The following is a 24942-nucleotide window of genomic DNA, read 5'->3' on the forward strand; positions in this document are numbered from 1 at the left end:
TTTTTAAAAAAATATTGTCTTTATTTATTCATTTGACAGAGAGAAACAGGGAAAGAGAGAGAGAGAATGGGCGTGCTAGGGCCTCCAGCCACTGCAAACGAACTCCAGACGTGTACGCCCCCTTGTGCATCTGGCTAACGTGGGTCCTGGAGAATTGAACCTGGGTTCTTTGGCTTTGCAGGCAAGAGCCTTAACCGCTAAGCCACCCCTCCAACCCAATCTTTTTCTTTTTTAAAAAATTTTGTTTATTTATTTATTTGAGAGTAATAGGCAGAGCGAGAAAGAGGCAGAGAGGGAGAGAGAGAGAATGGGCACTCCGGGGCCTCCGGCTACTGCAAACGAACTCCAGACGCATGCGCCCCCTCGTGCATCTGGCTAATGTGGTTCCTGGGGAATCGAACCTCGAACTGGGGTCCTTAGGCTTCACAGGCAAGCGCTTAACCGCTAAGCCATCTCTCCAGCCCTATCTTTTTCTTTTTTAATTCCTTGAGATCTTTCTTTCTTGAGAGAGAGAAAACAAAGAGGCAGATCGAGAGAGAATGGGTATGCCAGGGCCTTCAGCCACTGCAGACAAACTCTGACACACATGCCACCTTGTGCATCTGGCGTATGTGGGTCCTGAGGAATTGAACCTGGGTCCTTTGGCTTTGCAGGCAAGTGCCTTAACTGCTAAACCAGCTGTCCAACACCCAGCTACTGTTTCTTAACACTACATTTCAAACATTCTGCATTTTCATCTAAAAGAAAAAGAAAATGCAGTCTCAAAAAATATCTGTAAATAAATATAGAAAACTGTGAAGCCACTTCTGCATGGCTTTCCATCAGAGAGTGTTTTATCTTGAAGCTAGTGCATCTATTTTTTTGTGTTTATTTTGAGGTAGGGTCTCATGTTAGCACAGGCTGACCTGGAATTCACTCCGCATTTCCAGGCTAGCCTCAAACTCACAGTGGTCCTCCTACCTCTGCCTCCCAAGTGCTAGAAATAAAGGCCTACACCAACATGCTGACGTATCTTATTTATAAAAACGTTTTATTGACAACCTCCATACATAAACACAATATACCATGATCATATTCATAGTTTTTGTTTGGTTTTCAAGATAAGGTTTCACTCTAGCCCAGGCTGACCTGGAATTCACTATGGAGTCTCAGGATGGCCTTGAACTCACAGGGATCCTCCTACCTCTGCCTCCCCAGTGCTGGAATTAAAGGTGCGCACCACCACACCCAGCCTAGTATGTCTATTTTTAAAGCTCACTTTCTTATACACTCATAGTTTTTGTTTTTTGTTTTGTCAAGGTAGGGTCTCACTCTAGCCCAGGCTGATCTGGACATCACTATGCAGCCTCAAGGTGGCCTTGAACTCACAGTGGTCCTCCTGCCTCTGCCTCCTGAGTGCTGGGATTAAAGATACACCACCTTACCCACCTTATACTCATAATTTGTTTGCATATTGACTTAAAAGGCTAGCTTCTTCAACCATGCCATTATCAAGCCAACGAAAGCACATGTCACCACATGTACAATGCATACAGCTGTCTTTGAAATGGCGAGGTGATGCTAATCTGTCCTATGACTATTTACTGTTATTTTTATTTCTTTTCTTTTTTTGGGGGGGTGGTTTGGTAAAACAGGGTCTTGTTATGTAATCCAAGTGAGATACTCCTTTTGTAGCCCTGGGTTAGCCTGAAACCTAAGATGCTCCATCCTCAATCTCCAGATTAGCTGGGATTACAGGAGTGTGTAACCATACCCAGCTGGGAATGCATAATTTTGAAAATGGTACAACCTATGAGAAAGAAGAGCTATGTTTTTTTTTTTTTTCTGGGAGGAAAATTTTGCTAAATGATTATAGTAAACACAAATTAAAAATCACTCAAGGTTATTTTTGTTTTGGTTTTTCGAGGCAGGATCTTGCTCTAGGGCTGGCTGACCTAGAATTCACTATATAGTCTCAGTGTGGCCTCGAACTCACAGTGATCCTCCTACCTCTGCCTCCCAAATGCTGGGATTAAAAGCATGCACCACTACACCCGCCACTTCTGAACATTTTTAGGTAATAAATGTAATATACTAAAACAGTAACATACTAAAACTCTACAATTCTAATATATGTATCTAGTATTCAGTGAAGACATTCCTCAAATTTTTATGTTTAATTAAGTTAATTGGTAAAAGTACAAAAAGAAAAAAGAATTGGGTGTGTTTCAAATAATCCCATGGACGATGTGATCCTATGAGCAATGTAATCCTATGAACAATCACAGCTGCAGTCTCAAACATGAATGCCTGCATATACAACTTCGTGAGATGATTATCTCTAGCAATCAAATACTTTACACAACAGCTTCTGTCATGAACTCTTCAAGGACAGCGACCACATTTTTTGCTTCAGGCATTTCTTCATGTTCCACTTTAACAATCTTCAAAAGGATGTCTCCGCTGCCACAGTTCTTTAGGAACATGTAACATTTAAACAAAGCATAATGATTCATTTCTGCCTGTCGGATAAATCTCTTCAAGTTGTTTGTGTCTTGTATGGCCTAGAAAAAAAGATTACCCAGTTAAATATGTGTTTAGTGAGATCATGATGAAGCTTGGAAAATACCTCCTATAGGTTGTTAATGTTAGCTTTTGCTTTTGTTTTTTGGTTTCTTTCTTTCTTTCTTTCTGAGGTAGGGCCTCACTACTAAAAACGCACATTTCTTCTGATAACTCATGTCGTAAGGATGTTCCATGTAAGACACATGACAACTGTAAAACAGACTGCTTATTCTGTTATTGCTAGTAATGAAAATTCAGACAAAAAAAACTATGTCTGTGGCCCCTAGCACATAATTACCTTTAGTTTAAAGTTCTCCAGGACTTGTCTGAAAAGAAAAGCGTTGCCCCCTTCAGCACCATTTAAGAAGGCCCGCATCCAATCCTCACAAAAGCGGTTGCTTCCTACAAAATATTTTTTCAAAAGTTAAAGAAATGAAACTAAATCCTACAAATGACATGTATTTCTTTATGAAAGATGTAATGACTTATTTAAAACTTCTATACTGACCTAAAAAATAGTAATGCTTATCAGATAGCTAAGAAACACCAAAATGGCTAAAGACCATTGGCTGCACTCAAATCAACCTCCTCCTTTCTTCTCATGAGGAAGTATTGTCACTCCCACATATTTCCTTAAATTTATGCCACCTACCTTTGTGTCTCCAATCTTTGTATTTTTATTTATTTATTTAATTTATTGTTTGGTTTTTAAAGGTAGGGCTTCACTCTAGCCCAGCCTGACCTGTAATTCACTATGCAGTCTCAGGGTATCCTTGAACTCACAGTGATCCACCTACCTTTGCCTCCAGAGTGTTGGGATTAAAGGCATGTGCTACCATGCATGGCTCCAATTTTGTTGTTGTTGTTGTTTATTTTTATTTATCTATTTGAGAGTGACAGAGAAAGAGAAAGAGGCAGAGAGAGAGAATGGGTTCATCAGGGCCTTCAGCCACTACAAAGGAACTCCAGATACATGCGCCACCTTGTGCACTGGCTTACATGGGTCCTGGGGAATCAAGCCTTGAACTGGGGTCCTTAGGCTTCACAGGCAAGCGCTTAGCTGCTAAGCCATCTCTCCAGCCCCAAAGCTCCAATTATTTATTTTTAATTCTTTTGTTTATCTTTATTTATTTATTTGAGAGCGACAAGACAGAGAAAGAGAGAATGGGCATGCTAGGGCCTCCAGCCACTGCAAAGGAACTCCAGATGCGTGCACCCCTTGTGCATCTGGCTTACGTGGGTCCTGGGGAATCGAGCCTCGAACTGGGGATCTTAGGCTTCACAGGCAAGCACTTAACCGCTAAGCCATCTCTCCAGCCCTATTTTTACTTATTTATTTGAGAGTGAGAGTAAGAGAGAGAGAATGGGTGTGCCAGGGCCTCCAGCTGCTGCAAACAAATTCTAGACACATAGGCCGCCTTGTGCTTACATGGGTCCTGGGTAATTGAACCTGGGTCTTTAGCTTTGCAGGCAAGTGCCTTAACTGCTAAGCCATCTCTCTAGCCCTCCAATTTGTTTTTGTTTTTCAAGGTAGGGTCTCACTCTAGCCCAGGCTAACCTGGAATTCACTATGTAGTCTCAGGCTGGCCTTGAACTCACACTGATCCTCCTACCTCTGCCTCCCAAGTGCTGGGATTACAGGCATGTGCCACCACGCCCGGCTTAATTCTTTACATTACTGCAAAAAATACCAGGCATGATGATACATGCCTGCCATTACAGCACTTTGGAGGTTCAGCAGGAAGTTCAGGAGTTCAAGGCCAGCCTATATAGGCTACACGAGACCATTAAAAAAAAAAAAAATCAATGTTTCAGCAAGCTTTAGACAACCATGAAAAAATACACCGTATCATTTGCCTTCAATGCAAAGATGGAGACTCACAACAGGCCCACGAAGACAACTTAAATGAGTTTATGGCTCACCTGCATTGTAGAACTGAGGCTGGGAGCAACTACAATCGATGACCACAGACTTATGCTGCTCCTCTGTCATTGCCATGCACAAAGATGTCATGGTGCCTTCATGAATAAGTCCTTGAAGACTGGCCACACTCAGAAACCTGTCACATAGACAAATCTTTTCCACTAACAATACTGTAGAATGGGAAGAGAAACCAAAACCATTCTGCACTGGGAGTGAGCAGGCTAAAAAGTCCAATGATCAAGGGCTTGGGAGATGTCACCATGGGTAAAAACACTTGGTATGGGGCTGGAGAGATGGCTTAGCGGTTAAGCGCTTGCCTGTGAAGCCTAAGGACCCCGGTTCGAGGCTCGGTTCCCCAGGTCCCACATTAGCCAGATGCACAAGGGGGCGCACGCGTCTGGAGTTCGTTTGCAGAGGCTGGAAGCCCTGGCGCGCCCATTCTCTCTCTCTCCCTCTACCTGTCTTTCTCTCTGCGCCTGTTGCTCTCAAATAAATAAATTTAAAAAAAAAATTAAAAAAAAAAACAAAACACTTGGTATGTAAGCATGAGGACTTCTATTTGATCTTTAGCACCCATAGAAAAAGCTAGACATGGCTGTACATGCATGTAACTCCAGCACTGAGTGGAGAGAAACAGGAGAATACCTGGGGCTGGTCAACCAGCCCAACCAAAAAATGACACAAACTCCAAGTTCAGTGAGAAACCCTGTCTCAAGGAAATAAGGGGGAAGAGAGCAGCAGAGGACACCAACATTGTCCTCCACACAAATGGCACAAATGGGGCACAGATACACATATACCACACACACATACAAACTAGTGATCAGAGTTGCTACGAAAAGCTTTCTGCAAAAATTAGGTTCTGAGCCAGGCGTAGTGGCACACACCTTTAATCTCAGCACTTGGGAGGCAGAGGTAGGAGGATCACTGTAAGTTCGAGGCCACCCTGAGACTCCATAGTGAATCCTAGGTCAGCCTGGGCTAGAGTGAGACCCTACCTTGAAAAAAAAAAAAAATTAGGTTCTGGGGCTAGAGAAATGGCTTAGCGGTTAAGGTTCTTGCCTGTGAAGCCTAAGGACCCAGGTTCAATTTCCTACTACCCATGTAAGCCAGATGCATATGGTGGAGCATGTGTCTGGAGTTCATTTGTAGTGGCTGGAGGCCCAGATGCACCCATTCTCTCTACCACTCTCATAAAACATATATATTTTTAATTAGGCTCTTACCTGTTAATGTCTCTCTTTGTTTTTTCATCTGACTCTTTAACCTCAACAGGAGTATAACTCAAGGCCTATAAAAGAAAAAAAAAGTCTGAGCCAGGCGTGGTGGCACACACCTTCAATCCCAGCCTTCAGGAGGCAGGGGTAGGAGGATCACTGTGAGTTCGAGGTCATCCTGAGTGAATTTCAGTCATATAGTGAATATATGAATTCCACATAGTGAATTTCAGGTCAGCCTGGACTAGTGTGAAACCCTACCTCAAAAAAACAAAAAAAAAAAAAGTCTGATAATATTTGTCTTCTACTTTTCCTCAATGAGCAGCCACTCATGACTAAATATTACTTCTCCAGCCACCACCACAGCAGACTAAGGGTGATGGGCACTGCCCATCTTATCTTTGTTCAGCAGCTGCTTGCTACCATTTTTTTTAAAGGCAAAATTGGTTTTCTGAGGTTTTTTTTTTTTTTTTTGTAATGAGGATAAAGACCAAGGTGTCATGCACACAAGGCAAGTGCTCTACTACTGAGCTATACCCTTTGCTCAGTCATGTTTTCTTTTTTTGGAATGGGGTTTATTTTGAAATAGGGTCTTGCTAAGTACTCTAGGCTGGCCTGGGACTCCCAGTCCTCCAGGCTCAGACTGCGGAGTGCTAAGATTATAGGCATGTACAACCACTCTAATATTGTGTTTGTGTCTTGTGTGGTGTGTGTGTGTGTGTGTGTGCTGTATGCCCATGTGTGTGCAGATACACATGAATGAAGAGGCCTCAGATGTGGGTAAAAACACTCTTCTATGATATCTCCTTGAGACAGAATCTCTTACTGAACCTGGAGCTTCCATTTTTAGTCAGGCTGACTGACCTGTGAGTCTCAGTGATTCTCCTGTCTCTCCCTTGGCACTAGGGTTATAGGCATTCCTGGCCTTTTATGTGGGTGCTGAGGATCAAACTCAGGTCCTCATACTTGGACAGCAAACATTCTTACCTACCAAGCCAACTCCCCCACACCCCATACTAAATACAAATTTTATACAGTTAAAATTGCTTTGAAATTCTGTTTTCCTCACAGCTACATTCACTGTTCTTTGAACAGCAAACAATTCCCAGTTAAAAATCTTTTGAGCTGGGCTGGAGAGATGGCTTAGCGTTTAAGCGCTTGCCTGTGAAGCCTAAGGACCCCAGTTCGAGGCTCGGTTCCCCAGGTCCCACGTTAGCCAGATGCACAAGGGGGTGCACGCGTCTGGAGTTCGTTGACAGAGGCTGGAAGCCCTGGCGCGCCCATTCTCTCTCTCTCCCTCTATCTGTCTTTCTCTCTGTGTCTGTTGCTCTCAAATAAATAAAAACAAATAAAAAATTTAAAAAAAAATTCTGTTTTCCTTTCAAAATATTTTGGAAAGTACACCTGCCCCAGGTCATTTCAAATAGTAATTATTCAGACCAGGTAAAGTTGGGTAAGGCCTATTATCCCATAACTTGGGATTAAAAATTTAAAGCCGGGCTGGAGAGATGGCTTAGTGGTTAAGCGCTTGCCTGTGAAGCCTAAGGACCCCGGTTCAAGGCTCGGTTCCCCAGGTCCCACATTAGCCAGATGCACAAGGGGGCGCACGCATCTGGAGTTCATTTGCAGAGGCTGGAAGCCCTGGCGTGCCCATTCTCTCTCTCTCCCTCTATCTGTCTTTCTCTCTGTCTCTGTCGCTCTCAAATAAAAATAAAATATTTAAAAAAAAAAATTTAAAGCCAGCCTTTTCACAGTGAGACCCTATCTCAAAAAAAAAAAAAGACCAAAAATACATTAGAAAAATTCAGCTGACATTTACAATTAAAATCCACCTTATAGCCAGGCATGGTGGCGCACACCTTTAAACTGAACACTTTGGGAGGCAGAGGTAGGAGGATCACTGTGAATTCAAGGCCACCTTGGGACTACAGATAGAGTTTCAGGTCAGCCTGGACTACAGTGTTACTTTACCTCAAAGGAACAAAAATGGGATGGAGAGATGGCTTAGTGGTTAAGGCACTTGCCTGCAAAGCCAAAGGACCCAGGTTCAATTCCCCAGGACCCACATAAGCCAGATGCATAAGACAGTGTACGCATCTGAAGTTTATCTGCAGTGGCTGGAGTCCCTGGTGCACCCATTCTCTCTCCTTGCCTATTTCCATCTCTCTCTTTCAAATAAATAAATAAAAATATTAAAAAGATAAAACAAACAAACAAAAAAAACCTTTCTAAACCAGGCATGGTGGTGCACGCCTTTAATCCCAGCACAGCACTTGGGAGGCAGAGGTAGGAGGATTGCCATGAGTTCAAGGCCACCCTGAGACTCCATAATGAATTCCAGATCAGCCTGGGCTAGAAAGAGACCCTACCTCGAAAAACTAAGAAAAGAAAAAATTTCTAGATCTGAGTTAATAAAATATGGGCCATCTTTTCATCTTTGTTTGTTTGTTCTGTTTTGTGTTGTTTTTTGATGTATGGCTTTACTCTAGCCCAGGCTGACCTGGAATTCACTATGTAGTTTCAGACTGGCCTCAAACTCACAGTGATTCTCCTACCTCAGCCTACTGAGTGCTGGGATTAAAGGTGGGTGCCACCATGTGCACATTTTTTTTTTTTTTTGAGACAAGGTCTCACTCTGTAGCCCAGGCTGTCCTGTTCTCAATCTGTAAACCAGTCTGACCTTGAACTCATGGTAATCCACCTGCTTTAGCCTTCTGAGGACTGGGATTATAAGCACGAGCTACCACACCCAGCAAAAGAAATGGTCTATTTTAACAGCAAGAATCGTTTGAATAAATATTACTGCAGGAAATATTTGGAGAAATTGGGTATGTTTCTAAATAATCCAAACTCTGGCAAAGAGATTCTCAGGTAAGGGAATGTTCTTGTTTGGGCAATACATACAGCATGCAGCAGATAGGTAAGTTTCTCCTGAAAGAGAAGAACGACCCTCTGGATTGGACATATGACATCCTCAAACCAGTTGTTCAGATAAGACTTGATGTGGTTCTCCAGACCTCTTTCCTAGATTAATAAAGAATATCATTTGCTTTAATACCATAAACCTTAGTGGAATTAGCATTTGTTTCAATATACTTTTTTTTTTTTTTTTTAAATGCAGGGTCTTACTCTAGCCCTGGCTGATCCTATGATCCTCCTGTCTCAGCCTCCAGAGTACTGGGATTAATGGCATGCGCCACAACATATGGCTTTACAATGTACTTTAATTTTTTTTAATTTTGAGAGAAACAGATGAGAGAAGAGATAGAATGGGAGCACCAAGGCCCCAGAAACTCTAGATGCATGAACCATATTGTGCATCTGGCTTATGGGGGTCTTGGGGAATCAAACCTGGGTCCTTTGGCTTTGCAGACAAATGCCTTCACCACTAAGCCATTTCTTTCTTTTTATTTATTTATTTATTTATTTATTTATTTATTTATTTATTTAATTTTTATTAACATTTTCCATGGTTATAAAAAAATATCCCATAGTAATACCCTCTGTCTCCCCCCACACTTTCCCCTTTGAAATTCCATTCTCCATCATATTACCTCCCCATCTCAATCATTGTACTTACATATATACAATAACAACCTATTAAGTACCTCCTCCCTTACTTTCTCTTCCCTTTACATCTCCTTTTTAACTTACTGGCCTCTGCAGAGGCCACTAAACCATTTTTCTAGCCCGGTACTCTTTTTTTAAATTTACTTTTCCTATATTTATTTATTTATTTGAAAGAGAAAATGGGCATGACAGGGCCTCTAGCTACTGCAAATGAACTCCAGATGCACCACTTTGTGCTCACATGGGACCTGAGGAATTGAACCTGGGCCCTTTGGCTTTGCAGGCAAGCTCCTTAACTGCTAAGCCATCTCTCCAGCCCTACAATGTACTCTTTTTTTCCAAAAAAAAAATGCTGTTTGTTTATTTATTTGAGAGATGGGGAGAAAGAGGCAGAGAATGAGAGAGAAAGGCAGATACAGAATGGGCGCACCAGGGCCTCAAGCTACTGCAAACGACCTCCGGACACATGTGCCACATTGTGCATCTGGCTAACGTGGGTCCTGGGGAATCAAACCTATGTCCTTAGGCTTTGCAGGCAAGTACCTTAACCACTAAGATATCTCTCCAGCCCCCTACAATGTACTCTTTTTTAAAAAAAATTATTTTATTTATTTATTTAACAGATAGAGTGAGAGAGAAAATGGGCATGCCAGGGCCTCCAGCCACTGCAAAAGAACTCCAGACCTCCAGACGTGTGCGCCTCCTTGTGCATCTGGCTAACGTGGGTCCTGGGGAATCAAACCTGGGTTCTTTGTCTTTGTAGACAAATGCCTTAACTGCTAAGCCATCCCTCCAGCCCACTACAATGTACTCTTGATAGTAAACAAAACAGAAATCTAGGATAGCTTAATTTTATTTTTTGTTATTTTTATATATTTATTTGAGAGCAACAGACAGACAGAAAGAGGCAGATAGAGAGAGAATGGGTGTGCCAGGGCCTCCAGCCACTGCAAACAAACTCCAGATGCATGTGCCACCTTGTGCATCCAGCTTACATGGGTCCTGGGGAATGGAACCTCGAACTGGGGTCCTTAGGCTTCACAGGCAAGTGCTTAACTGCTAAGCCATCTCTCCAGCCCTAGGATAGTTCTTTTTCATAATTTTTATCTGCTTATGTGTGTGTGTGTGTGTATGTGTGTATACCAAGGCCTCTTCTACAAACAAGTACCAGAAGCTTATGCCACTTTAAAAAAAATTATTAATTTATTTGAGAGCAACAGACACACAGAGAGAAAGAGACAGATAGAGAGAGAATGGGCGGGCCAGGGCCTCCAGCCACTGCAAACCAACTACAGATGTGTGCGCCCCCTCATGCATCTGGCTAACATGGGTCCTGGGGAATCGAGCCTCAAACTGGGGTCCTTAGGCTTCACAGGCAAGCGTTTAACCGCTAAGCCATCTCTCCAGCCCTTATGCCACTTTTTGGTGGTGGTGTTGTTTTATTTTTTAAGGTAGGGTCTTGCTTTAGCCCAGGCTAACCTGGAATTCACTATGTAGTCTCAGGGTGCCCTCAAACTCACAGTGATCCTCCTACCTCTACCTCCCAAGTGCTGGGATTAAAGGCATACACCACCATACCCAGCACCACTTTTTTAAAAAGTATTTTATTTTTATTTGAAAGAGGCAGAGAGAAAAGGGAGAAAGAGAACAAACTTCAAATGCATGTGCTACCTCATGCATCTGGCTTACATAGATCCTGGAGAATTGAACCTGGGTCTTTTGGCTAGGCAAGTGCTTTAACTGCTAAGCCATCTGTCCAGCCCTTTAATACCACTTTTTGCATGTGGCTTATTAGGGCAGCTTGGGAATTGAACCAGGGCCCTGAAAACATACTCCTTATGCTCCTTTAATCTGAGTAATCTTTTCATCTATTTTTTTTTTCAAAGTAGGGTTTTAATCTAGCCCAGGCTGACCTAGAATTCACTATGTAGTCTCAGGGTGGCCTCAAACTCACAGTGAACCTCCAACCTTTGCAGGCAAGTATCTTAACCACCGAGCCATCTCTCCAGCCTACCCTACCCCCATTTTTTAAAGCAAACACCATCAACCCATCAGTTCAAAACCAGCATGGACTACAAAGGGAGTTTGGACCAGACTACAAAACAAAATCCTTCTACCAAAAGGAAAAAAAAAAAAAAAAAGAAAACCTAGGTATTGTGATAGTTTTTCTTTTGTTGTTCTTTGTTTGTTGGGGGAGATTTCAAAATAGGGTCTCACTCTAGCCCAGGCAGACCAGGAATTTACTGTATAGTCTCAGGGTGGCTTTGAACTCACAGTGATCCTCTCAGCTCTGCCTTCCAAGTGAGTGCTGGAAATAAAGGTACCACCATACCTGGTTATGATAGTTTTTCTTGGAGACTGAGACTTCTTCCCAGCCCTTAACTTTTATTTTATTTTTTAAATTTTTTGTTCATTATTTATTTATTTATTTGAGAGCGACAGACACAGAGAGAAAGACAGATAGAGGGAGAGAGAGAGAATGGGTGTGCCAGGGCTTCCAGCCACTGCAAACGAACTCCAGACGCATGCACCCCCTTGTGCATCTGGCTAACGTGGGACCTGGGGAACCAAGCCTCGAACCAGGGTCCTTAGGCTTCACAGACAAGCACTTAACTGCTAAGCCATCTCTCCAGCCCCTTTATTTTATTTTAAAATATTTTATTTTTATTTATTTGAGAGAGAGAGAGACAGAGAAAGAAAGAATGAATGCACCAGGGCATCCAGCCACTGCAAATGAACTCCAAATGCATGCAACACCTTCTGCATCTAGCTTATGTGGGTCCTGGATAATCGAACCTGGGTCCTTTGGCTTTGCAGGTAAGCACCTTAACCACTAAACCATCTCTCCAGCCCTTAGAAGAATGGGTGCAGCAGGGCCTGCAGCCACTGCAAATGAACTCCAGATGCATGGGCCATCTTGTGCATCTGGCTTTACGTGGGTACTGGGGAACTGAACTTAGGTTCATTGGCTTTGTCAGCAAGTGTCTTAACTGCTAAGGCATTTCTCCAGCCCTATTTTATTTTATTTTATTTTTATGACACAGAGAAAGAGGGAATTGGCACAGCAGGGCCTCCAGCCACTACAGTTGAACTCCAGACATGTGAGCTACCTTGTATGCATGCATGACCTTGTGCATATGCCACACTGTGCATCTGGCTTACATACGATCTGGGGAGTCAAACATGGGTCCTTAGGCTTTGCAGGCAAGTACCTTAACTGCTAAGCTATCTCTCCAGCCCCTATTTTATTTATTTTTTAAAATATTATTTATTTGTTTATTTGATGCAGAGAAAGAGGCAGAGAGAGAGAAAATGGGCACATCAGGGCCTTCGGCCACTGTAAACGAACTCCAGATGCATGCGCCTCCTTGTGCATCTGGCTTACATGGGTCCTGGAGAATCAAACCTGGATCCTTTGGCTTTTCAGGCAAGTGCCTTAACCTCTAAGCCATCTCTGCAGCCCTATTGTATTTATTTTTGAAAAATATTTTATTATAAAGATAGAGACAGAGAGGAAGGGAGGGAGGGAAAGCGGGTATAAATCTTACATGTCGAGAAGTAGAGGGAAAAGGCATTTTATTCCCTACCAAACATGTTATCACCTGCCACTGGATTTAACATACAGAATTTTTCATCAGTATAATATATCAAAAGCAGTCCTATGAAACTTCTGCAATAAAGAGCTACATTCAGCTAGTCATGGTGGCTCATACCTTTGTCCAAGCACTTGGAAGGCTGATGAAAAGACCACCAAAGTTAAGTTCTCTGCTTTTCTTAAACATCAGTCTACATGGCAATTTTTAGAATTTAAGAGTTTTCATGGCTATCTGTGTGATTTGAGAAACAGCAGTCATAGTATATAAAGCATTTCAGTCATAAAATTTAAATCAAGGGACTGGGAAAATGGCTCAACAGCTAAAGGCACTTCCTTGCAAAACCTGCCATCTCAGGTTCAGTTCCCCCAGACACCCATGTGAAGTCAGAGTGACATTCATTTACAGTGGCAGGAGACCCTGGCACACCATACACACACACATACACACACACACACACACACACACACACACTCACTCTCTCCCTCCACATATATACATGCAAATAAATACTTTTAAAAAGAAGCACTTAAATCAGCCATCTTACCTCACAATTTATGTTATTTTTCAGTCCTTGGATATACTTGTCCAATTCAAGCCTGAAAGTATGTTCTTAAGGAAGTGATAAAGAATAAATGAATGATGGCCAGGCATGGTGGCTCACACCTTTAATTCCAGCACTCAGGAGGCAGAGGCTGGAGGATCACTGTGAGTTTGAGGCCAGCCTGAGACTACATAGTGCTAGAGCGACTCCTCCACTTGCTTTCCCTTGCTCTCATTCGTAATATCCTCAACAACACAAGAAAGGATATAGCTCCAGTCCTTTTTCAGAACCTCCTAAAAAGCAGACCACATACTCTGAAGGGGTATGTTCAGCTGTTGCTGTTTCAGGAAGCAGGTTTTCTTTTTGGAAAAGGCAGTAATAACAACCAACTCGGTAACCAGAAATTCTAGACAAGAAAGAAAAGAAATATATCTCGGGCTGGAGAGATGGCTCAGCAGTTAAAGTGCTTGCTTGCAAAGTCTGATGACCAAGGATTGATTCTCCACTACCCACGTAAAGCCAGATGTACAAAGTGGTACATGCATCTGGAGTTCATTTGCAGTGGCAGGAGGCCCTGGTGTGCCCATTCTCTCTCTCTCCATCTCTCTACTTGCAAATAAATAAAATACATTGATTTTAAGAAAAGAAATATCTCTGTCACTCCCATATAAATAAATAAATAAATAAATAAATAACAAAAAATTTAAATAAGTAAGAAAAGAAATACATCTCATTTTACAGACTATACTGAACTATGGTCACCTTGATCTGGAAACCCCTGTAGACTGGGCAGTAATGCAGAGCTTCCCAGGCTTCCCAGGGGTTTACTCATCTCAGCAGAGGAACAGACTACGCATCCTGGTGGACTGAATTTAAAGCAGCTTCTGACAAAAGTGAACTTTCTTTGAATTCTCTTGTTTAAGTGAAAAGTTTACATAAAGTTCACTGTTGTTCATAGAATGCCTATGCTTACATGAAGATAGGCATGTTTTTCCCATCTCTCAAACCTTCATATATCATAGATGCTCCAAGCAGATGTGCCAAGCCTGTTCCTTGGGCCATGCACTCATATTACCGAGGAGACCTATATGCCAAATTCATAGTCTAAAGGAGTTTAACAGAAATACAGCTAGAATTGGATTGGGAATGTTTAAACTGGAATACCATCAAAGTAAGTTACCTTGGGCATTGCATTTAACTTCTCTGAGTTTATTTCCTCATTTAAAAATGGAAGTATAGCCAGGCGTAATGGTGCACGCCTTTAATACCAGCACTCGGGAGGCAGAGGTAGGAGGATTGCCAGAAGTTCAAGGCCACCCTGAGACTCCATAGTGAATTCCAGGTCAGCCTGGGCTATAGTGAGACCCTTACCTCGAAAAAGAAAAAAAAAAAAAAGAAAAGAAAAGAAAAAGAAAGAAAGAAAATGGAAGTATATCTCCCTTTCTAAGGAGATCTGCATCAGAGTTTGTGAAAGGCCTGGGAAGATGGTTTAGCAGTTAAAGGCACTTACTTGCAAAGCATGCCAGCCCAGGTTCAATTCTCAAACTTCTCACATAAGCCAGATATAAAAAGTGGCACAAGGGCTAGAAAAATGGCTCAGTGGGTAAAGGTATTTGTTTGCAAAGCCTGATGGCCTGGTTTTGATTCATCAGTGCCCATGTAAAAGCCAGATGCACAAAGTAACACGTGTGTGGCATTCATTTGCAGCAGCAAGATGCCCTAGCATACTCACTCTCTCTTTTTCTCTCTCTGCTTGCAAAAATAATAATAATAATAATAAATAAGATGTTTTAGGGCTGAAGAGATGGCTTAGTGGTTAAGGTACTAGCCTGTAAAGCCAAAAGACCCAGCCAGGTTCAATTCCCCAGGACTCACATAACAGATGCACAAGATGACACATGCATCTGGAGTTCATTTGCAATGGCTAAAGACCACTCTCTCTCTCTTCCTCTTTCTCTCTCAAATAAATAAATAAAAACTTTAAAAAATACATTTTTTTAAAGTGGCAGCCAGGTGTGGTAGTGCACACTTTTAATCCTAGCACTCGGGAGGCAGAGGTAGGAGAATCACTATGAGTCTGAGGCCACCCTGAGATTACATAGTGAATTTCAGGTCAGCCTGGGATAGAGTGAGACCCTACCTCGAAAAAAACAAAAATGTGGCAAAAGCATGTGGTGTTCATGTGCAGAAGCAAGAGGCTCTGGCATGCCTGTCCACACATATACACACACCCAATCAAATAAATAAATCAAAATTTTGCTCTCTGTCTCAAATAAATAAATAAATAAAATATATTTATTTTAAAAAAAAGGGCTGGAGAGATGGCTTAGCGGTTAAGGTGCTTGCCTGCAAAGCCAAAGGATCCTAGTTCAATTCTCCAGGACCCATGCAAGCCAGATGCACAAGGGGGTGCATGCATCTGGAGTTCATTTGCAGTGGCTGCAGGCCCTGGTTTGCCCATTCTCTCCTTCCCTCCCTCTTAAATAAATAAATAAATTATATATATATTTTGTTTGTTTGTTTGTTTTTGTTTTTCAAGGTCTCACTCTAGCCCAGGCTGGCCTGGAATTCACTATGGAGTCTCAGGGTGGCCTCGAACTCACGGAGATCCTCCTACCTCTGCCTCCCGAGTGCTGGGATTAAAGGAGTGCGCCACCACACCCAGCCTAATAAAATATATTAAAGAAATTTTTTTGTTTAAGTTTGTGAAAGCACTTTATAAACCGTAAAGCATATATAATTTCACCCTTGTTAATTAACTGTTTTTCATAAAATAATACTGGGGGTTAAGCTGGGCATGGTGGTGCACGCCTTTAATCCCAGCACTCAGGAGGCAGAGGTAGGAGGAACGCCGTGTGTTCGAGGGCACCCTGAGACTCCATAGTGAATTCCAGGCCAGCCTGGGCTAGAGTGAGACCCTACCTTAAAAAACCAAAATAATAATATAATAATAATAATAATAGGGATCAAACAGAGCTGTGCACTTGCTGGGCAAGTGATCTACCATTATATCACCTCAGCCTTTAACTTTTTTCTTCTAAGTACAAAATGAATTGAAATATACTTAAGTTCCAGCATCTCTACCATTCACTTACTTTTGTTCCACAAATGTCTATGTGTGAGGTCCAGTGCTCAGAGTGCCAGAAAACAAAGTAACAAAGATAAATTCTATAGGTCTAGATCTTCTGGAATTTCTCAACACTTCTCATATTTAGCTCAGAAATTAAAAAAAAAAAACTCAGGGCACAGCAAACTTTATACTTACCTCAGCTCCACAGATGCAACATTACCCAGCCCTTCAAAAACTGCTCCCTTTGAAAGTCGCTTAGCAATGAAACCGCGCAGCTCTGGCTCCACTTCAGACGGTAGATTAGTGTCTGCCAAGGAGAGGCTTGACAAATGAAAGAAACACATTCCTTATCAGTGGACTAGTGCCTTCACCCTTCACACCTGTTAATCAGTGATTGGTACCAAACCCAGCATCTCTCCCTGGTCCACACTCTTTGTTTTTTGTTTTGTTTTTTCTTTCCTTTCTTTCTTTCTTTTTTTTTTCCAGACAGGATCTTATTAATGTAGCCTAAACTGTCTACATAAACTCAAAATACAGTAAAGGTTAATCTCAAACTTGTGGTGATCCTCCTGCCACAGACTTCCAAGTGCTAGGATTACAGGTATGTATCACCACACCCAACTTCAGGGTCTGTCTTAAGGACTTAAGAATCAAGCCTGCGTGTGGTGGCACAGGTCTTTCTTTAATCCCAGCACTTGGGAGGCTGAGGTAGGAGAATCACTGTGAATTCAAAGCCAGCCTGGGCTAGAGTGAGACATTACCTCAAAAATAAAAAATAAATAAAAATAAATATATAGGGCTGGAGAGATGGCTTAGTGGTTAAGCGCTTGCCTATGAAGTCTAAGGACCCTGGTTCGAGGCTCGATTCCCCAGGACCCATGTTAGCCAGATGCACAAGGGGGCGCACGTGTCTGGAGTTAATTTGCAGTGGCTGGAAGCCCTGGTGCGTCCATTCTCTCTTTATCTCTCTGCCTCTTTCTCTTTCTGTCACTCTCAAATAAATAAGAATAAACACAAAAAAGTTTTGTTTAATAAATAAATAAATAAATACATAAACTATTAGAGAAAAATCCCAGTGCTTGGGGTGGGATACCTTCCAATGAGCTGTTGGTTAATGAGGTCCCTGAGGCCCCCCAAAGAACACAGGCTATTGCTAAGGTTCTTGGTTGCCTAACAGGACTAGATGGTAAGACCTTATTGCTAAAGATGCCACATGCTTCAGTTCCAGGACACTGAGAAATCAAGCTAAAGCTGAGCAGGAAGGACCAGCAGGAAGACCTGCTGACTAGCTGTCATTGTGCTGGAAAGAGCTATGCAGCATGCAGACTGTTGGGGAAGAAAAGTCAACAATAGTCTTAACCAGTAACGGACCCTGCAAGCTATACAAACTGGTTAGCCAGACAAGATGTACCCACTAATGCAATAATGTATTTGTTATGGGGTTAACCAACTGCTGTCTCATTGGATTTGAGGCTCACTCCCTAGGAGGGAATTTATGCATAGTACTGAAAACCTAGTCAAAAGCTTATGGCTGGCTCTAGGAGCTACTTTCTTCTGGAGTACTCATAAACCATGCTCCTGCTTCAGCCTCACAAGCGGTTAAAATGGTCAGGTGTGGTGGCGCACACCTTTAATCCCAGCACTTGGGAGGCAGAGGTAGGAGGATCACTGTGAGTTCAAGGTCACCCTGAGACTACATAGTGAATTTCAGGCTAGCTTGGACTAGAGCAAAACCCTACCTTGGAAAACTAAATAATGGGGGCTGGAGGGATGGCTTAGCAGTCAAGGCATTTGCCTGCAAAGCCAAAGGACCCAGGTTCAATTCCCCAGGACCCATGTTAGCCAGATGCACAAGGGGGCGCATGCATCTGGAGTTTGCTTGCAGTGGCTGGAAGCCCTGGCATGCCCATTCTCTCTCTCCCTCTTTCTCTGTCAAATAAATAAATGAATAAAGATATATTTTTAAAAAGGCTAGAGAGATGGCATGGTGGTTAAAGCATTTGCCTGCAAGGCCAAAGGATCCCGGTTTGATTCTCCAAGACCCACAGTAGCCAGATGCACAAGGGGGCACATGTATCTAGAGTTTGTTTGCAGTGGCTGGAAGCCCTGGCACACCTATTCTCTCTCTCTTTTTCTATCTATCTGCCTTGTCTCTTTACTTGTTCTCTCAAAATGGATTTTAAAAAAAAGGCTGGGCATGGTGATACACGCCTTTAATCCCAGTTCTTGGGAGGCTAAGGTAGGAGGATGGCCATGAGTTTGAGGCCATCCTGAGACTATATAGTGAATCCAGGTCAGCCTGGGCTAGAGTGAGACCCTACCTCACCAAACAAGGCTTGAGAGATGGCTTAGAGGTTAGGGAACTTTCCTGCAAAGCCTAAGGACCCATGTTCAACTCCCCAGATCCCACATAAGCCAGACACACAAGGTGACAGATGCACAAGGCCATGTATGCACATAAAGGAACATACTCATCTGGAGTTCAATCGTAGTGGTTAGAGGCCCTGGTGTGCCTATTCTCTTTCTTTCTGTCTTATAAAGGCATGTGCCACCACACCCAGCCAAAAGAAAAAGAAAAAGAAAAAAACAAGTGGTTAGAATAACAGGTTTGCACCACCAGGCTTGGTCTACTTTTCATTTATATTATAGAAATTTTAAAGCATATAAAAAGTAATTAGCCAGACATGGTGGCACATGTCTTTAATCTCAGCACTTGGGAGGCAGAGGTAGGAGGATCACTGTAAGTTCAAGGCCACCTTGAGACTATAGAGTGAATTCCAGGTCACCCTGAGCAAGAGTGAAACCCTACCTCAAAAAAAAGAAAAAAAGTATATATGTAAGTGGAAGAACAGATTAATGGGGATGAAAAAGTCTAAGTGAGGTCAGGGGAAGACACTGAGTAAAGGAAAGGTGGAGGGATGGCTATAAGTCATATGGAAACCTACTTTTTTGGACAATAGAACACACAGGAGCCATAGATTGTAACTAGAAGACTTTCATTGCCAGGGATGGGATACCTTCCAGTGAGTTGTTGGCCAGGAGGTTCTTGATGTCCCCAAAACATTACAGACCATTGCCGAGGCCCTTGGTTTCCCACCAGGAATAGATGGCAAGACCCTATTGCTAAAGACTCCACATACTTGGGCTGCAAGGTCACTGAGAAATCCTGCTGGAGCTGAGCTGAAAATCTACTTCATGTAGACCAGCTAACAGAAAGCTGGAAAAAGCCATGCTGCATGCAGTTCAATGGGAGAGAGAGAAATCACCAGTGAAGATACCCAACAGTGGACACTGCAAGCATTATAGTTGGCCAGCCAGGCCAAATGAGCCAACGGGTGCAAAAGTGGCACATCTGTTATGATGGAAACCAACCACCCTCTAATTTGACTGGATGCCCGCTCCATGGGAGAGAATACATCCCTGATACTGAAAACCTACATGGGTAGTCATGAGCCCTAGGGGTGTAAACGTCTGCTGCTGTCTGGCCAAATGTATGAACTATGCTCATCAAACTGCCCAGTATGTACTTCTCTTAATGTTCATACCCATCTATTAATGCTACTTTCATTTTTGGTTAGAGAAGCTTCTCTTTTCAGATGGCAGTGACCTTCCGATGATTCAGAAGGCACCATGGTGCTGAGAAGTGACAGAGGAATGCTCAGCACTGAAATATCTCTATCACACCTTCCAAGGTTCAGGGTCCATTGCAGAAGAGGTGGTGGAAAGAATGTAAGAACCAAAGGAAGGGCAGGACTCCTTACAACATGCTCCTCCAGACACAAAATGGCCTGGATATCCATGATCTCATGGTGCCTGACACTACCTACATAACACCATCATAATAGGAAGAAAAGATCATGACATCAAAATAAAAGAGAGACTGATTGAGAGGGGGAGGGGATATAATGGAGAGTGCATTTTCAAAGGGGAAAGTGGGGAGAAGCGGGGAATTACCATGGGATATTGTTTACAATTATGGAAGTTGTCAACAAAAAAAAGTAATTAGTGGGCTGGAGAGATGGCTTAGTGGTTAAGGGACCTGCCTGCAAAGCCAAAGGACCCAGGTTCAATTCCCCAGGACCCACATAAGCCAGATGCACAAGGTGATGCATGCATCTGGAGCTCATTTACAGTGGCTGGCGGCCCTGGACCATTTTCTCTTTCTCTCTCTCTCCCACCCTGTCTCTTTCTCTTTTGAATAAATAAATAAAAATAAAATGTTAAGGGCTGAAAAGCTGGCTTAGCAGTTAAGGCGCTTGCGTGAAGCCTAAGTACTCACATTTGACTCTCCAGGTCCCACATAAGCCAAATACACAGTGACAAGTTCGCAAGGTCACACATGCACACAAGGGGGCACACATGACTGCAGTGGCTAGAGGCACTGACGTGCCCATTCTTTCTCTCACACTCTCTCTCATACACTCACTCTCTCACATAAAAATATATATTTTAGGAGCTGGAGAGATGGCTTAGCTATTAAGGTATTCACCTGCAAAGTCTAAGGACCCAGGTTTGATTCCCAGTAGTCACGTAAGCCAGATGTTCAAGGTGGTGCATGCATCTGGAGTTTGTTAGCAGTGGCTAAAAGCCCTGGTGCACCTATTCTCTCTCTCTCTCTATATATATATATATCTTTCTCATAAATAAGTGAAAAAATTTTAATGCTTTAAAATATTTTTTTAGCCAGATGTGGGGGTGCACACCTTTAATCCCAGCACTCGAGAGGCAGAGGTAGGAGAATCGCCGTGAGTTCGAGGCCACCCTGAGACTCTATAGTGAATTCCAGGTCAGCCTGGGCCAGAGACCCTACTTCAAAAAACTAAAAAATAAAAAAATAAAAATAAATAAAATATATTTTTTTAAGTAATTAGGCCAGGCATGGTGGTACATGCCTTTAGTCCTAGCACTCAGGAGGCAGAGATAGAAGGATCATCATGAATTCAAGGCCACCCTTAGACTACATAGTGAATTTCAGGTCAACCTGGGCTAGAGTGAGACCCTACCTCGAAAAAAAAAATTAAGTAGAACAGTACATAGCTGCCATGTTCCCACCATCTAGGTTTAACAGTTATCATCTCACAATCTTACTTCATTTTCACGCCCATACTACCTCCCCCAGCTCAGACTACTTTAACATACATATATGTATGTAGTTTAATATATTATCTCAGGGGCTGAGGACATGGATCAGTAAAGATGCTTAGCACACACATAAAGCTGGATGCAAAGTAGCACAGAAGTCTGTTGTACATTTACAACAGTAAGAAATCACAACAGGAGCTGGGCGTGGTGGCGCATGCCTTTAATCCCAGCACTCCTCCGGAGGCAGAGCTAGGAGGATCACTGTGAGTTCGAGGCCACCCTGAAACTACATAGTGAATTCCAGGTCAGCCTGGGCTAGAGCGGGACCCTACCTTGAAAATCAAAGAAACATAAAGAAACCTGAAATCCTGGTGTGTCCAAACAAACAAACAAATAAATATATTTTTTAAAAAAGATAGGGTCTCATGTAGTCCAGGCTGGCCTCGAACTCACTATGGAGCAGAGGCTGGCCTTGAACTGATTCTCCTGCCTTCACCTTCAAGTACTGAGATTAGAGCATGTGCCACCATGTTTGACTATTGTTTTTTATTTTTATTTATTTATTGGTTTTTTGAGGCAGGGTCTCACTCTAGCCCAGGCTGACCTGAAAATCATTATGTAGTCTCAGGGTGGCCTCAAACTCACAGCAACCCTCTTGCCTCTGCCTCCTGGGTGCTGGGATTAAAGATGAATGCCATCACACCTAGCTTGTTTTATTTTTTATTATTTATTTATTTTTATTTTTTTTTTTTTTGAGGTAGAGTCTCACTCTAGCCCAGGCTGACCTGGAATTCATTATATAGTCTTAGGGTGCCCTCAAATGCACAGTGATCTTCCTACCTCTGCCTTCCAAGTGCTAAGTTTGAATTCATGAGCTACCACATCCATTTTTATTTTATTTTATGGGGTTTTTTTGTCTTGTTTTGTTTTGTTTTTGGTTTTTGGAAGTAAGGTCTCACTTTAGCCCAGATTACTTTAAAAAAAAAAATCTAAGTCTTGAGAGAAATACAATACTGCAGGCTTGGTGGTTAAAGGTACTTGCTTGCAAAGCCTGATGGCCTGGGTTTGATTCCCTAGTACTTATATAAAGCCAGATGCAAAAAGTGGTACATGCATATGGAGTTCATTTGCAAGAGCAGGGGACCCTGGCCTACTTTCACTTTCTTTTTCCCTCTTTCACTCTTTTTCAAATAATTATTTTTTTAGGTAGAGCTCTCACTCTTGCCCAGGCTGACCTGAATTTCACTGTGTAGTCTCAGGGTGTCAACAAACTCACAGCGATCCTCCTACCTCTGTTTTCTGAGCACTGGGTAAAAACATGTACCACCATGCCCAGCAGAGGGAAAGAATGGACATGCCAGGGACTCCAGCTGCTGCAAATGAACTCCAGGTCATGGGCCACCTTGTGCATCTGGTTTTACGTGGGTACTGGGAATCAAACTCGGGTAGTTAGGCTTTGCAGGCAAGTGCCTTTACTGCTGAGCCATCTCTCCAGCCTAAGACTCTAATATTTTACTGGGGTTCCAAGCAAGAAACTCGAAATAAGCTGGGCATCTTTGGTTTAGAGAAAGCTATGCTCGGGTACAAGGCTGTAAACAGTACCCCACTGACATCTATATGTCAAAGACTCAGATGATGAAAGCATTGCGTTATGGTTGTGCTGTTTTTACCTGAAATCATCACCAGAGGGAGTTTCAGCATTTGTGCCACTTGAGGTTCCATCATCACTGTCCCCTCGCTGCTGGGCCAATCTACAAGCCACAAAGACAACACACTGAGTTATGGGCTCTAAATCCAGCAGAGTGTGGGGCCTTTACAGGGTACGTAATGGAAAAGTAATCAGTTACAATGCTGTAAGGTCAACGTGCAAGGGCCCTGTATTGCCTTATTCTCTTGACAGAAAACCCAAGAAAAAGTGATGACAATAACCTCTTCTCGCTTCCAGGATACGTGAGGCATAGAGAAAAGCTTAATACCGTGAAAGTTCAAAGAAATTGCTCTTACAACGAGCCGGACGTGGTGGGGCACACCTTTAATCCCAGCAATCGGGAGGCAGAAGTGGGAGGATCGCAGTGAGTTCGAGGACAGGCTAAGAGTAATTCAGGTCAGTCTGGACTTAAGCAAGACCCTACCTCGAGACACCAGAAACAAGGGGGGTGGGGAAGCATTTGACAGGGCCAGAAAGACCCTTGGGAAGTCAGGGAAGAACCGAGGCCAGGAAGGCCCTTAGGGCCGGAGGCGGTGGCTGCGAAAGGAGAAGATGGTTTCCGCGAGCGGCGCGGGGAACGCGGCTCGCGGCCGGCGGCGGCGGGGCCGGGCGCCCGCACCTGCTTCCGCGGTAGCTGTACAGGCAGTAGTGGCTGCTGGGCGGCGGCTCGAGTCTCCGCTCCTCCGCAGAGCCACCTTCCTCGCTGCTCTCTAGCTCCTTTTCATCTCCATCCAGAGATTCTTGCAGAGAGGGGAGCATCGCGGCAGCCTCCGAGCGGCCCGGTGTCCCCGTCAAACCGTTCCGCCGCTGCCCTCAGTCCTCCGCGGGCCGGCTCGTCCAGATCCCGGCCCTCGCACACCTGCGTTCCGCTCGCTTCCCCAGTGCTCCAACCGGAAAGCTGGGCTGGGCAGGCGAGGAGGGGGAGCGTTCCTCCCGCAGGGGGCCTGTTGAGTTAGTTCATCCTAGCTGAAAAGCTTTTATCTATCTATCTATCTATCTATCTATCTATCTATCTATCTATCTATCTATCTATCTATCTAACTATCTTTCTTTCTTTTTCTTTTCTTTCTACCTACCTACCTATCTACTTATCATCTGTCTGTCTAGCATCTATTTATCTATTTTGCAGAGGGGATGCGAGGAACACCCAGGGCCTCTTGCCACTGCAAATGAATTCCAAGTGCATGCGCCACTTTGTGCATCTGGCTTTACATGGTTCTAGGGAAAAGAACCTGGGCCATCAGGTTTTACAAACAACCGCTGAGCCATCTTCCCAATCCTACCGATTCTTTCTTTTTCTTTTCTTTTATGCCCCCCAACATCCCGCCCCCAGATAAGATCTGGCTCTAACCCAGGCTAACCTGGAATTGACTATGTAGTCTCAGGGTGGCTTCAAACTCACATCATCCCCCTACCTCTGCCTCCCATGTGCTGGGATTCAAGGCGTATTCCACCATGTCCTGCTTCATTTCTTTTTAACTGAGTTCTCCACCGCCTGTTGTTTGAGACTTCCACGAGAATATGTGTTAAAGAACATATAAACTAGCTAGTCACACAGAAAAGTATTAATCTGTCTCCTACTTTCTTTCCTGTGTGCAAAAACACACATGCATACACACAGTTTGATCAAAGGGGAAAAGAGGAAGGGCTTTTTTTTTTTTTTTTTTAAATTCAAGAATTTAGCCAGGCA

General features: G+C 43.2%; 1 protein-coding gene across 1 annotated transcript; it reads right to left on the bottom strand.

Annotated features, from left to right (window-relative positions):
- Positions 1 to 1762: 1762 nt before the first annotated feature.
- C9H17orf75 (chromosome 9 C17orf75 homolog) lies at positions 1763 to 24061 on the bottom strand. Its single transcript, XM_045158642.1, has 10 exons — positions 23872 to 24061; positions 23215 to 23295; positions 16658 to 16783; positions 13661 to 13798; positions 13396 to 13453; positions 8590 to 8709; positions 5695 to 5759; positions 4468 to 4604; positions 2843 to 2946; positions 1763 to 2543 (listed from the first exon to the last, which is right to left on the bottom strand). The coding sequence occupies exons 1-10, from the start codon at positions 24009 to 24011 to the stop codon at positions 2337 to 2339; spliced, it is 1176 nt and encodes a 391-aa protein (XP_045014577.1). The 5' UTR covers positions 24012 to 24061; the 3' UTR covers positions 1763 to 2336.
- Positions 24062 to 24942: the final 881 nt, after the last annotated feature.

The sequence above is a fragment of the Jaculus jaculus genome, chromosome 9 (assembly GCF_020740685.1).
Source record: "Jaculus jaculus isolate mJacJac1 chromosome 9, mJacJac1.mat.Y.cur, whole genome shotgun sequence".
NCBI lineage: Eukaryota > Metazoa > Chordata > Mammalia > Rodentia > Dipodidae > Jaculus > Jaculus jaculus.